The following is a 15,618-nucleotide window of genomic DNA, read 5'->3' as shown; positions in this document are numbered from 1 at the left end:
TTAATATACATGTCAAATTTTGTATTAATTGAATATTATTTCTATATGATCTATAAACTTATATTTTATACTTAATTTTAAACTACAAAAACTTATAATTTAAACAACTTATTGATGACATAGCTGTTGATCTTTAATTTTTTAGAAATTTTCCAAGCATGGAGGATATAAGAAAAAGATGTAATTCAATGATGGATTTGTCAAAATTCACCACCAATAAAAAGATATTAAGTAAGATTGTAACCTTATACTACAACTAATTTTGTAGCAAAATTTTGTCCAAAAAAATCCTAGACCATTGTTGCTTGTACCAAATCTTTGCCTCCATGCCCACATCCAAACCACAAAATTACCACAAAAACTTCCCATTAAAACACATATTAACTTCATAAATATTCATTGTTCAAACCATCTAACTGTCATAAACTACAAATATTTTCACCTACTGTGTTAGAGGGACCATACTGGTTTTAATCATAAAGGGTTATATTTTGGAACATCTTCTTTTCAATCTAGAGTGAGTTACTGCAATTCAAAGATTGTGCTATATTGAGTTATGTGTTTGGAATTTAGATGCTTTTAGGGAATTACCAAGTTTAAAGGTGAAAAAAAAAATTATTTTTTTATTTTAAGTTTAGGGATGAAAAAACAACTTTTGGTAGTTTAGAGACCAAAATAGTATTTTATCCATTTATATATATATATATATATTGATTTCCACCCCTTCACAAATTAAGTATAAAAATTATTTTGGCAAATGGTTAAAAGACAATAAGGAATAAAATTAAAAAAAAAAAAAGGATGAAATAGTGAAATTAAAAACAAATCTTAAATATTTCGAAATGTATGCCCCACATTTTACTCATAGTTATACATACTAAATTTACAAACTCTTTTCATTCACAGAATTATTTATTTTGGTTAAAAAGAAGAAGAAGAGAGAATGATAAGTTTTTACTCACGGGTGAATGAGAAATATCAATGGTGGAGCTATATTAGAACCAATACCAACTTACCAATTAAAATTTGCAATGAAATTATTGTAAAAATATAATGAACATAAAAATTTTCTTAAAAAATTATTACATAATGGAATAAAAAAAAGGTTGTTAAGTGCAAGCATGAGGCTATTTTCACAAGCTTTTCAAAAATTATTTTAATTAGAGTAAATATCAACTTACGGTGAAATCCAAATCTATTATTCTAATACAAGAGACTTTATAATTAATTTTTTTAATTCAATAGTTGACAAAAGGGAGATTAAGTGTAAGTTTGGATAGCACCAAGAACATGCGTTTCTGCGTTTTGCTAATAAATAATGGGTCCCACGACATTGTTCACGGACCCACAAAAGTTATCCAAACACATATTTCAATATAAATTTGGGTCCCACAGCACTATTTACACATTTAAAAATTATTTTTCTACAGTGTTTTTAGCAATAAGTTTTAAGTTTTCAGCAAATAAGCGGTATCCAAATACACTCTAAGGGTCTATTTGTGATCCGCTTATTTTACTGAAACTGAAATTTTTTTGCTGAAAGTACTGTAGATAAAGGTAAAAGTTAGCTGAAATAGTATAGTGTGACCCATGAATAATACCAAAAAGTACAATAAGATCCATAAATAGTAGCAAAAATAAGTTGAATAGTAAAATTAGTTAGCAAAATTAATTATGTCAAACGGACACTAAAACCCTGGATCATTCTCTTAAAAAGATTAAGAAGTAGCAACCAATCGAGACTTTGCAATTGGAACTGTTTATTAGTGCTTTTCATATCATTGGTTTAGTTGCCAAACAAGGTTCAAGATTTGGGTTTCAGATAGCTCTACAGACATTGTTGTCGAATAAGAGATCCGAAATTTAATTTTCGTCTACACCAACAAAACTAATTGAAGTCTTGGTCAGACAATAAAAACCATAAGTTTTTTTTTTTTGGATGAGAATGAATAAAAACCATAAGTTGAAAGTTGAAAATGCCTAAAAAAAAAAAAAAAAATTTCAAATTGTAGTTCTAGTGAATCACACTCACGTGGCAGAGCATGTGGCAATGGACGGTAACGGAGAGAAAACTGACGGAGAGGATGAGAATCCCGAATTCTCCCTGTACGGCCAGTGGCGTCTGCCGTTAAAGCATCATCCATCCAACCTATTTCTCTTCTTCTTCTTCTCTTTCTCTCTCTGCCAAATCCCAATTCAGGTCCTTAATTTTTGCTTATTTCTTTGTCAAAAACTCAAAATTATATTCAAGTCCTTAGTATTTCCAACTCATATGGTTTGGTTTCTTTGAAGGTCAGTTCTCTACTTCTCTCTCTGTTCATATACATACATATATATATTTACTTGTTTTGCTGTGGTTAACAATGATTGATTGGTGAATGTAATTTTTGAAAAATTGGATCTCTTTTTATTAATTTCTTTATTTTTACCTCAAATAGTTAATGGGTTTGAATTTTTTTTGAGATTTATTGACAATGGTTGAAGAATTTTTTTTTTTTTTTTTTTTTTGTGGGTTAATTGTTGATTTTTTTTAGTTATGTAAGAGGGAAATAAGCTAATTCTAGGCACATTATTCTTGATTTTCCATTTGTGACATGGGTTTTTGCTGACACTAAAAATTTTGTAGTTACTATGAAGAGTAGAGTATTAGTTTTGTATTTGTTGCCAGTTCAGTTGAATCATATGTTATTCTGGTGCTGAAGGGGGTATTGGTCTTGGCTTGGATGAGTTAATTTGTTTCTTGATTTGAGCTTGGTTGGGATGTGTTGTGTAGTCTTGGAGGTTCAATTGCTTGTGTTGAGAGGTAGCATCGATGCCTAGATGATCTTCATAGATATGGAAATTTGGAATTGGTGACCCAGTGTGTAATTTCTTCTTTGGATTTGATTTGGGAAAACATATGCCTTTCTTTTGCCATATATGTGGCTGATACTAACTAGTCTATTTGGGTCTTTAAAGGCTTTGTTGTTGTTGGATAAGCATTTCATTACCATGTAACTATTAACGGTCCAAAGATGATGTTGCTTCTAATCTGTTCTTCTCTAGCTAGACATCTTTTGTTCATATGAGATGGACACTTCTAAAACCCCCAACATCTCCATGTCTGGACATGCTGGGGACACTCCTGTATGTATGTCCTCATTGTGTTGGGAGAAATTTTTTTTTCTTTTATTTGAAAATAATTCCTTTGATTTTAGATATGTTTCTAAAGATTTTGATAGTATATGCCTACAAATAAATAAGATATACTTAAAATTTGTATTAATCTATTAATTTTCATATCCCCACTGGTTGTGTCATATTTGTCCAAGAATTGCGCATCCTATGTCATGTTGCGTCCATGTTAATGTTTTTGTCTGTGCTTCTTAGGGAGGAACTTATTACAGAAAGTTATGTTTCTATATTTATTTTTGTTGGTCACCTCAGTTATCCACACTGCTTGAATCTCTACTCCATTGTGTAACTTGCATTTTGTGAACAATTTGGCGAGGAACAATCAAACTTTTGAAGGGGTTGAGATATCTGTTATTGAGATTAAATAATTTTTTTGGGGCACTCTTTGTTTGAAGGCTTTATTATAATGATTGATGGGGTATCTTGTAGTTCTTTAGCAGATTTCATGGATCTCTTAAATGTCATTGTAATTCTCTGGGAGACTCTACCATTGGAGTTCTCCTTTTTTCAAAATAATTAGTCATTATTTATCAAAGAAATAATTTGTTTTAGTTTTCAAAAAAAAGGCATGAATGAGAATCATCAATTGAAGTTTGATATGTTGCTGTTCATACTATTTTAATTTGTGAGGTAGTTTCTTACTTGATTGATTACATTATCCAATCATCAACCCAGCATATCTTTAATATGTCATTTTCTTAAGTTCTTTTTTCTATCTTAAATTATAGTAAATTTAATAGTTTTTTTTTTCTTAATAACGTTTTTCTAATGATAATTAAATAAGTAAAAGAACTATCAGAAATTAGAATATGGATCATTATTTGACATGTGTTTACATAGACTTGGTTAGTGCTTTCTGAATTGAAAATAAATGTGAAAAATTATAAATTCACTCTTTTGTATTCTGGTGGTAAGTGCCAAATAGAATATCTTTATTATTGTCCATTTAACTAGTTTCTTCATAAAAATCTATCTGACTGTGATGGGCTAAATAAGTTCTCTAATAAATATTCAATTCTTTCTTCAATTTTGATTTGATTCACAACAACTCTGATAATCATTGGCACCCTTAGTGTTCATATACCTATTTCATATGTTCTTCACTTATTTGGAATAGAGTATCTAAATATGCTCACTGGATCAACAGACATCTATCCCAAATATTTTTCCTATGTCAATAGCAATATCATCTTTATCTTTAAATTATTACTGGGTGTTTTTTTTTTGGCCCCTGTTTCATGATGTTGATTATTATTGCATCAGCTCTGGTCATGGAGTAATCCATGTCAACAACATAGTTCTCTTGGCCCTTTTTCGTTGAGGGTAGATAACCAACTAAAGTGAATTTTGGCATACTAATTTCCCCTCTTCCTGGCAATCCTCATTTAATTTTTTGTCCTCTAATCTACAATTTTTTTTTTTTTTTTTTTTTTTCATTTTGTGACATTGTAGATGATGATTGCACTTTTTGTCTGACTGATGTCAATTTTTTTACATGTTCTGCAATGGATTGAAATCAAGTGCAATACCTGCAATTCACCCACTTTCTCTCACAATTTTTTTTTTACATTTTTTACTTTTTAAATTTAACTTTTAATTTTCACTTAATATATTTTATTTAATGGTTGAGATTGAAAGTTTCTTTTTCAACTTTCAATCTCAGCCATTAAATACAATTGCATTAGGTACAATGCCTTAGGTATTGCACCTGATCTCAATCCATTCTACAATAGTGTGCACAACATCTTTTCAGACTCAAGCATAAGCATATTGAAAGAACTTCATGGCAGGCAGTGGCCTGCCATCTTTGGGTCGTGTGAAGCTCACTGATCTAGTACCCTATGAAGGCCTTGCTTCTCATTCTTATAAACTATCAGTTTCAACTTTGTCGTAGTCGCTCGCTCAATATTTTAAAGCACAAAGTTTGCCTGCAATTTTTTTTTTTTAAGAAGAGTTTGGCTACAAACTTGGTTGTAGTTATGGCTACTATTCTTTTCAATATCATTTTATTGGATGTGAATTTTGATAAATTTGCCATTAGATTACATTCCACGCTTGAAAATTTTTCAAAAAATCAATAGTTATGTCATTAACTAAATGTTTAAATTTCAAGTTTTTGTAGTCTAAAATTATGCATAAAAAAAATAAGTTTATAGATCAAATAGTAACATCCAATTGATATGAAATTGGACATGTGTGTTAAGAACATAAATAACATGTAATCTAACAATTAGATTTTCAAAATATATATTCATGTTAATTTTTTTTTTTTAAATAAGACTTGTAACCAAACATTTTCCTATTTTAAAAATCTAACTACTGAATTTTATATTTTTTATGTTCTTAACATGCATGTCAATTTTCGTGTTAATCATATATTATTATTTGATTCATAAACTTATTTTTTATACATAATTTTGGACTTCAGAACCTTGAAATTTAAACATTTGATTAATGACATAATTGTTAATTTTTGATCTTCTGAAAAATGTTGCAAGCATGAAGGATATAAGAAGAAAATGTAATCCAGTGATAGATTTGTCAAAATTTACATTAAATAAAAAGATATGGAATGAAGTTATAGCTATTGGCTACAATTAAGTTTATAGACAAACTTTGTTCTTCCTGAAAAAGTTGCACATTAATTACAATATATTTTGTCTACATCATCATCATTATTATTATTTTGGTAAAAGTGCAAAACCTACCTTTTAAATTTTACCAGAATTTGTTTCTTATTTCTAACTTTACTTTTGTTCAATTGAATTTTTTAAGGTTATAGTTTATTTAATTAAGGTATTCCATTAGTATCCAGTATCCACTAGAAAATTGTCATTGAGTCTGGCTTTTCTATAAATTTTCAAATTAAAAAATATATAAATTATTATTATTATTTTTTTTTATCTTTTTGAAAGAGAGAGCATTTTGCTCTGGACGACGGTGCATGAAGTTGGGGGAAGGATATGGAATGACGTGGTATTTTGAATTCTAGGTGCTGGTTAGAATTCTCTTTCAAACTAAAAATGATTGAGTTTCTCCCAAAAAAAAAAAAAAACTAAAAATGATTGAACCCTTTGAAAATTTCCAACAATTCGATAGATGGAGGAGACAAAGATCTATATGATAATCAATTAATCATGGTGGAGCTTCCAAACCTTCTTAAGAAGAGTAAAATAAAGTACGAGGTAAGCTCACCTTTTTCATCTAACTATTGTGGGGGGACTGCTATTGACATTTTATTAGGCCACTTTTTCTTCAGTGCAATATAGACAATCTAGATTGCTTAAATTCAATTATGATTTAAAAAAAAAAAAAAATTGAGAACCATGACATTAGGATTTTAGCCAACTAGTTCGAAGGTATCCTTAAGGCATACTGTTTACCTTTTTGGATAGAAATAACATAGTCTTTACTCTTTACCTTTTGAAAGTGCGTCATTTTGGAATGACTCTTTTCTATCATCTTTCTTCCAATGTCAATATCGTGGGGCACATATACATGTAATTGAGTAATAAACCATTGGAAGAGAAAGGGGGTGGTGATTACAAGTTTTCATATTTCATATTTTGGAATGTAAAGTTCAAAATTTTAATAACACAAGGAAGACTAAGAATAGAAGCACTCACAGGAATTCGTATTACTTTTCTCAAGTCCTAAGGGATTATAAGCTAAAACAATTACAGCCTACAGCGAAGATGAGAATATATAGGAGGTTAGATTGAGTTCTAATATTTATTTTGCATGGTAAAAGACAGTTCATTAAAATAAAATGATACTCTTACCAAGCTTCTCCCATCCAACAATATAGCTTTTGATGGAGAACAGTAACTTATAAATGTTTTTTTTACTCTTAAGAATTAACCTTCAATTTACTCTTCCCACTTATTGAGTATAAGGAATGTGATGTGAATATCTAGGATTCTAGATTATAATTCCTTCAGCTAAACATTTTTTTTTTTTTGTTTGAAAGAATCAATCATCTCAATAACAAAGAATAGAATACAAACACCAATCCAACAGCTAATCAATCAATCAATTAATATATATATATATATATATATATATATATAAAAGCAAAGGCCTCGTGCAGGAGTGCAGCATTTATGAGTTCTTTGCAGCATTTATGTTCAGAACTTAATTCCTTTCAGCAATAAACAGTTCACTTCTTTCTCTCTCTTAACTCTTCAACTTCTTTCTCTCTCTTAACCATTCAGTTCTTCCAGCAAAAATTTAACTCTTTCAGCTTCCCTTTTCATCAATATATAAATTTCTCTTCCCTTCTTTTGCATTTACTCATTTCTTTTCCTTTCTCTTCCCTCAATTACAGCCAAAAAAAGTGTTAAAGATTGATTGGTTTTTATATGGATGGATTGACTCTTGCTCTACAAGCTCATGGACAACAACTCCTTCATCAATGTCTGCATGTAAATAAATATTGCTGACTCTCTCTCTCCCTCTCTATTTCTATCTTTCATTTTTATCTTTTATTTTACTTGGGGTGCTAAGTTTGTGGTTTACAATGTTTGAGGGAACTCAGACTCAGGGAGACTGAAACTTCAACTTTACCTGTTGCAGTCGGCAGGACTAAACCCAAGGAGGAAAACCACCGGCCCCTAATTTATCAAACCCTTCTTCTGTATCAAAGAGGTACAAAATACTATTACTTTGTTTGTTCATTCTTTGATGTTGTTTGGTAATGTTAAATATGTTTTACAGGTACACCTTTATAAAATATGTTGAACCATGTCTAGCACAATCATCATTGAAACTACTTACTTTTTTCATTTCATTGTACCATTGCTTGGGTATCATGGCCCGAGAGAGCCTTGACAAAATCAAATTGTGTTTTTTGCTTTGCCTAGACATGAATCACTAAGCGACCTTGACACTGCTATAGTTAAACTACTATTGAAGATGCTTGATAAGATCGACGCCTTGGTTAGACATTTCATATGACAAGGGATAGGTTCAAGGAGTCTGATATGCACAACGGTTGCGGTTAATTAGTTCACGATCAATCAATAATAGGGAACAAAATATGGCTATTTGCTCAGAGGTTTTTGCTATAATTGTAGGTGATTTTAGCAATGAAAATATCCACTGTTTATGTTATAATATGTGTACAACAATTTCCAGAACCACCTTACACAAAAGCTTTTAGCATTATCCGTGCATTGCTCGGGCAACTTGCTAGTTGCACCAAACCAAGTACAACACCTGCAAAAATGTAAAGCTGTAGTACAGCAACGTCAAAAACACCAAATGTAGCTAAACAAAACCCATCCTTAAATGTCAAGTTAGACTATCCATCTAATTTACAAAACAAAACTCTCAATCCCCACCTTGCAACACACTGATCAAACACCCTTACAAACTAGTGAAACATTCATCCTCCATTTACAGCACAGCAAACGATTAAAAATTGAACTCTTGAACATCCTTAACATCTTTCATTAATTATGACTCTAATAAACTGGCCTTCAGTATATAGTCTCCTAGCGCAAAGAATTGCATTTTTTTGACTCCACTCTGGTGCTAATTTACGAAGTATAGCTCTTAAGCTTGTGCCTTTTAGGTGAATTACACTCCATTCAACTAAATCCAGCCAGTTGAATTTGGGGTTAGAGATTAAACGTAAGCTCATAATATATTTCCATATCCTTTTAGTAAAAAAGCACAGAAAAAAAAGATGATTTATGTCCTCACTCCTCAGTACAGGATCTTCCACAAATCCACCTTTAGCTAAAAGTTATTGACTCGCTCTTGAACATTATAGTGAAACAGAACAAGAAAACGTAATATAATATCATCCTTTAGTAATAAAAAAAATATCATGTGAATATATATAGGACTTCAAGTAGCAGGTCTCCCTTCAAATATCATTTGTATATAAAGTCTTACTCTTCTTTACTAGTGGCTCCTGCTACTTCACCAAACCCTCAAATCTCTTGTGGTATGGTTTGCACCCAGAGTTATTTACACACTTTGAGCAAAGCTTAAGACATCTACCCTAAGACTGAGCAACACCCAATATGCCAATTTCATGAATTAACCAACCTGCATCCTAAACAGAATTGTAAACCCTGGCCTTATCATTAATAAGCCACTACCCACCCTCAAATTAATGATTCACTCTACCATTCAAGATTGACCAAGACCCACTGCCAATTGTATGACTCAACCAAATTGTAAACCACCAATCACAAAAAAACATCACACCATGCTGAACCTAAAATAGAAACTCAACATCAATCTCCTATATATATATATATATATCCCCTCATCAATAACAACCTTAAGTTTTCCTAGCCAACTTTAATTCACACACATCTAAAACCTACCCACATCATTCATAAACCATTTATCGAAGCCAGATTTTTTCACCCCAAATTAACTTGAACATTCATTAATAGTAGTCTCAAAATGATTCTTCACCCAAAAAAGAAAGAAGGTAGTCTTGAGAATGCACAAGCAGATATTCAGATACGTCTAACAAATGGTTTGCTAACGTGAAAGTTTTGGTGAATTAGCTAATTGATGATGAAAATTAGTCAGTTAATTGAAGTGCAAAACAGATTGAGAAAGACATATTTGAGGTTGCAAAGCCCAAAAGCCCCCAAAATCCTGAAGGCAAACGTCTAACAATAATCAATCTTAATGAAGAGTATTGAAGACTAGGCCTTGAAGACGACCTTACTCCAACAGGATTTTCCCTATCAGTTCGTACCTTTATATCTTTATAATTAAGTAAACAATAATCTAAGCTTGGTATGTGGTCAAGAAACTTGTAAGTTGTAATTCAACTAACACATTTTAGTGGGAAAAATTTGCTAAATAGCATTATTTTAGGAAATTTTTTTTGCTAAATAGCACATGACCAAACTTATTTAGTTATGTAGCACTTTTTTGAAATCTAGTGTTTGTCAAACTCGAGTTCAAAAAAAAAAAATGTTACATCATTAAATAAGTTTGGCATGGTATTTTTTTTTATTAAATGTTTCTTAAAATTATGTTATTTGGCTAAAAAAAAAGGCCTATTTTGGTGTTTCTAACGAAAAAAGTTCAAATCTTCTCTTTCTCATTATAACTATCAAATTATCACAAAAGGAAAATAAATAAATAAATAAATAAAATGGTATATTTTCCTTTGGCTTTTTTGGGGCCAAAATAAATAAATAAATTATCAGAACTATAGGGATTTATTCATATACTAAATTTTTTTTTTTGGCTGAATATACACTAATTTTGTGATACACACACATTCTTGGATACATTTGTTTATATGTTTATCTTCTTGTATCTTGAATATGACCTTTGTTTTCGTTCAGTTCACCTCCAAGACGAGCTCGTAGTCCTCTTAGAAGGTCTCCTATTGGTCGTAGGTGTACTCCTCCTATTTGTACAACTGCTTGCTCACGTTCTCGATCAGCTTCTCCATGGAGGTAACTTTTCTAAATTGTTTCCAATCCTGAGCATGATTGATCTGGTTTCCTAGTTGTCTGAAATGTGTCAGCTCTCTTTTATTTGCTTTATATATATGTTGGATTTATTTCAGTAGGATGGGAATAAGGTTTATGAATTTTTTTTTTTTAATATGGGCCTCAAAGTTGCAGATCTCTGATGTTACTTGTAGAATTGCTTCATTTGTGTGTATGCCAGCAAATTTCTTTGTATGCGTACGTGAGAAGTAGTGGGGATGTGCATGTGGTTGATGCCTAGATGGTTGGTGGACTTGTGGGTTGTAGCGGAGGACATTTTGGTAGAAATTGTAGTAGTGCTGTATGAAATGCTGTTCAATATGGGTTGTGAGGTGCCTTGTAAACATTGCTGTTCATTGTGGGTTGAAGTAATTTCTTTTAGCCCTCTATGTGGCTTGGGTGACAGATAGAAGGTATTGGATGTGTATAGGTTTTAACATAGCCATAAAATGTTTGGATCATCATTATCTTGTTTGACAGTACTGGTATTTGTAAGGGCAAGACTCTATGACTCCACCTGTCTTCAATTTAGTGTTGTTTATAAGTTCTATCATGCCCGTTGTTCTTATGATGTCACCTTGATTTTTGTAACTTACATAAAGACTATGTCGGTTCTGAACTCGAGTTGCAATATTATGTTGGCTTCAATTTCATTCCGTGCCCCCCCCTTTTTTTTCTTTTTTCTTTTTTTTTCCCTAATTTGTAATAGGCTCACTATGTTGTTGAGTTTTGCAAAATGCTATTTTCCTTTGTTAATTTGATTTGTGCTGTTAGTTTGTATTACTTTTTAGCTTAAGCATGCCGTTCTCTGTGGGGGTGTTGTTTACAATAGAGGTCGAGCACTAGTTGGAAGACGTGGGCGGTCATCATCCTACTTTGGATCACCTAGTCCACACAAGGTTTGTGTCTATTATTTTTTGTTTCAAAAGAGAATTCTTCCTACTAGATACCTTACATTGCTTATTCTTTCTAATTATAATAGTTACCTCAGAGATCAAGGAGTCGTAGCCTGAGAAGGTAATTTCTATCTGTGAATGGTTTCACTTTTATTCGTCTAAATACATTTTGTTTCTCTTCTAATGGGCTTTTAGCTTGGATGGCTCTTCCTCTGCCCCTGGGATGGAGGGTGAGATCATAGATTCAAGACTCACCAAGCATTTGTCGAACTTTGCAATGAAGAAAAATAAATTTACTACTCACTTTTATGGGTAGAGAGGAGGATATGGGGTTTGTGGTCATAATATAATTTTATATATTTGGCCGCTCTCCTGTCCTCTCCTCTCCCCCCATCTCTCTTAATCCAAACATGGGATTTCAACACGATGAATTTCATTCTTATGTGCAAGGTATATGAGCTTGCAAGATGACCTTCCTTCAATTTTCACGTGATGAGTCCAAGATGAAAATGTCTTTGTTGTGTCCCTCACCCCCAGATCAAATTATCATTTTCAATAACATCTAGTTTAAGTTCGTATCAATATTTATACTCCAGAACTATTGGAAATTAAACTCCAAACTATTAAATGCTTGTTCCCTTGAGAATTTCGATTTCCAAATGGGACTCTCAATGTGATATGGAGAAGGTAAAATATTTTGGTGGTTGCACTTGGGAAAAATATTTAAGTGGGAGTTTTTTCAGGTATATAACATTAAGTTGGGAAATTTATAGAATTCAAAGAAATGGATATCACCGGAGAAAAGAAGCTCAATGGAAATTCCTACTACCAAAGAGGTAGTTTTAAATTCTGTAAAATACACATGAGGGAGCAAGCTGTTGCTTTCCATGAGGAGATGGAAGTTGAGTTGGCATTTGAGTTTCAAAAATGGATTAGAGGATATTTTAGGCAATCAGGCTGGCTTTAGATTTTGGTTTGTACTTTGTAGTTCAATAAATAAGCACTGATGATGATGATAATAACATGAACAGGGTACAACTTGGGAAACTTCAGGTTGGTTAATTCATGGTTTACTGCTACTGCAGTGTTATGTTGTCATCATCTTGGTTTGAGTCGACTTAACTGGCATTTTCATTATGTAACCTTCACTGTTAAATCATAATGTCTGTTCTACCATTTCTTGTGGACTGCATAACTTGCATGATTCCAGAGTGCTTCACTAGACTGTTTGGAATTTTGTGGATATATCATAGGGTATTGATTCCCTTGGTCTCACCTTATTGGCAAAGCTATGTGTATTATTTATCCAAAATAAAAATCATAAATCTCTGCACATTTGTAGTTTCTCTTCTTGCTGTTGACGTCATTTTTATAATACTGCATTTTATTCTTCGAGGAGACATTTCTTAATTTTTATGCAAATATCAAGTCATTTCATTTAGAGCATCGGAGGTTGTTCTGCCATAATATTTCAAATCTTTAATGCAGTGAACCATTTTTTATATCTTCATGTGAAATCATTGTGTGTTGTGGTAATACCTGATTTGTGATGACTCTCAAACCAAATAGTGTATGTCTGCCAGTAAAAGCAAGTTAAAAAAAAATGGAACGATTTTATTGTCCGGTTTTCCACAAAAAAATATTATTGCTGGTGTGTTTATCTTATTTTACTTGATTATAACCCCTTTAGAGATAGCCAACAAAATCCTTAGGTGGCATCATTTTGGGTGATTATGCCACATGAACAGAATTAACAAGTATCCTAACTAGGCAACCATTACCATGTAGTTGAGGTTACAGTTTGTTACAGCTAGATAATTTTAGATTTTAGCCTTTTCTCCTTTTTGACATTTTATGTCAGTACTTGTTTCTTAAGAAGCAGAGTACATAAACTTAAGTTGGCACCGGTGCAGTCAGAGGTCACATGAATAAAATATTGAATTTCCTCTAACCAGACTCGGTGGGATATTGTTGAACTCTGGTAGGAAAGAAAATCTAGAATATGTGAGCTAAATCTATACTAATATAGAAAACCAACTGCATTCGGTGTGAAAAGGTTTTTTTTTTTTTTTTTTGGTGTGAAGATGTTTTCCCTTTTCCATTATCCCCAAATTAATGGGAGATAGTAGAAGTCTGTTTCATCTCAACTTTTGACGATATAGTTGTATAGACAATAATTTGGATTTGGATTTTTATTATTTCAAGTTATTTATATCTCCCACTTTCCAAGATTTTCTTGGCAATGGGATCTTGTTAGGACCAAAAATTGTGGAGAAGGGAATTAGCAACTCAAATAAATTTAATAAAGAAATTTTGTGATTCATGGTACTCACACATGGTGCATGCCAGACATCTAGTTAGTTAATAGACTAACAATTTCCTAACTAGGTTCTCTCCTCTATTGACTTTGCCTGAAGTGTAAACTTGATTCCTTTAACACATATCATATTAGGTTCCTTGTTGATATATATATATATATATATATATTTATATATTGTAGTTCTTGGTCTGTGAAGATATGTTGTTAGGTTCTCTATTTTATTTTCCCATTGAGGCCAAACCTAAACCAGTGCTCGAGAGATAGTTGTCCTTATACTGATGAGGGATGTATGGATTCTCGAGAAGAGAGGAGCCATGGTGGTCCCCCCGGACTGCCTGGATCCCACAATTGAATAGAAAGTTGGATCTATATATATAGTTTTAGTACTTGTGTTTGCAGCTTTAAATGTTTCATGCTTTCATTTATATTTGGGTTTGTTCTGATGAAAGCTTGCTTATGTGTAGGCCCATTAAAGGAAGAAGCAGTAGCAACAGCAGCCGCAGTAGTTCGCCATTGCTGCCTCGTAATGTATGATGTAATGTCGAGGTGGTATTGACTATGAGAACAAGATATTGTGGCTGTAATATGCTCTCTGATGGTAGCATTTAGGTTTGTCTCAGTTATGGTGACCATTAGGTTTGTCTCATTTATGTTGGAGGCGATGTTAAACACTAGTTATTTGCTGTTTATTTTTCAAAAAATTATTAAGCTAAACATTCTGATGGAAGAAACAATATGCAAAAGCTGTATTCTTGCTTTTCTGAATGCTACATGTACAGTTTATCTGATTAATATTGTTATTAAGTGTGCCGAAACATGCAGATCCTTTATTCAAACATGAGCTGATGATCTTTGATTGCCCATTCTCTCTATAGCTGTTTGAAGAATCAAAAATCATATTGGAGCTTGTCCCAGACAAGGGCCAGGTTCTTGTATGACTTGTTTAATTAGTTGATTGTTCATCCACAGGTTTTTTAACCAGAGAAAATAGTGTCTCATGTAGTTCATTGGTGTTGCTATTGGACATTCAAAATATAAGGTGATGTTGGTTCAATTCAGTTCAGCCATCTAGTTTATAGGTTTTCTTAAAAACCCTTGGGTTTCAATGGTTTAGTTGGGTTAGTTGCATTCCTGGTATTTTCAACTCCATTGGTCATATCCATTGGTATGGCCTAGGTTGTTAAAATGGGATCTTACGTAAGATCAATGGAAGGGATCAAGAATTGTATTGTAGGATCAAATTGAAAATAATAAGTTCTTACCTTTTGTTGAAGAATAATAAAAAAAGGACAATAATAGAGACTTTGTATGTTGAATAAATCATTAGAATTAAGAAATTATCCATGAAAAAAAAAAGTTAATAGTTTAATAGTGTAATTATACCTATATAAGTGCATCTTTCTTCATTTAAGAATTGCTATAGATAAAAATAAAGTCCATTTGTGCATTGGGGATTTATTATTTTATTATTTTTGGAGAAGAAAGGCAAGTTGAAGTTTATGGAAAAGGTTTGGCTCCAGGAATATAATGCTTTTTGTCATGTGCAATATACAAGACTCATTTGGTTGGTTGAGTTAAGTGAATCATGTGCAATGCACATGATGATATTGATTAATGTCATTTTTTTATTGATGGTTGGTGCCCAAGACACCAAATATGTTTGAAGCCAAATTTGGTTCAAATTTTATTAAGACAACGAGATTAGATATAGAAAGAAAGATCTAGAGAGAACTTTTTCATCCAGACAAGC

The 15,618-nt window shown here is 32.0% G+C and overlaps 1 protein-coding gene across 9 annotated transcripts; it reads left to right on the top strand.

The window, feature by feature from the left end:
• Window positions 1–2,041: 2,041 nt before the first annotated feature.
• LOC115987526 lies at window positions 2,042–14,633 on the top strand. Of its 9 annotated transcripts, none has more exons than XR_004091127.1 (7): window positions 6,094–6,359; window positions 7,502–7,598; window positions 7,750–7,821; window positions 10,503–10,616; window positions 11,444–11,551; window positions 11,635–11,669; window positions 14,333–14,633. XR_004091127.1 is itself a non-coding variant. In XM_031111102.1 (5 exons), exons 2-5 carry the CDS (start codon window positions 7,567–7,569, stop codon window positions 14,422–14,424), a joined length of 348 nt encoding a protein of 115 aa, XP_030966962.1. In that variant the 5' UTR covers window positions 2,054–2,292; window positions 7,502–7,566; the 3' UTR covers window positions 14,425–14,633. The 9 variants fall into 9 exon arrangements, 3 of the variants coding, with proteins under 3 accessions (XP_030966962.1, XP_030966961.1, XP_030966963.1); XR_004091128.1 differs by lacking the exon at window positions 6,094–6,359 and adding an exon at window positions 11,744–11,998 and having other exon boundaries at window positions 6,384–7,598; window positions 7,712–7,821; window positions 11,427–11,551; XR_004091130.1 differs by lacking the exons at window positions 6,094–6,359; window positions 7,502–7,598 and adding an exon at window positions 2,042–2,292 and having other exon boundaries at window positions 11,427–11,551.
• Window positions 14,634–15,618: the final 985 nt, after the last annotated feature.

The sequence above is a fragment of the Quercus lobata genome, chromosome 4 (genome assembly GCF_001633185.2).
Source record: "Quercus lobata isolate SW786 chromosome 4, ValleyOak3.0 Primary Assembly, whole genome shotgun sequence".
Classification (NCBI taxonomy): Eukaryota; Viridiplantae; Streptophyta; class Magnoliopsida; order Fagales; family Fagaceae; genus Quercus; species Quercus lobata.
This window is presented reverse-complemented; position numbering and strand designations above follow the sequence as displayed.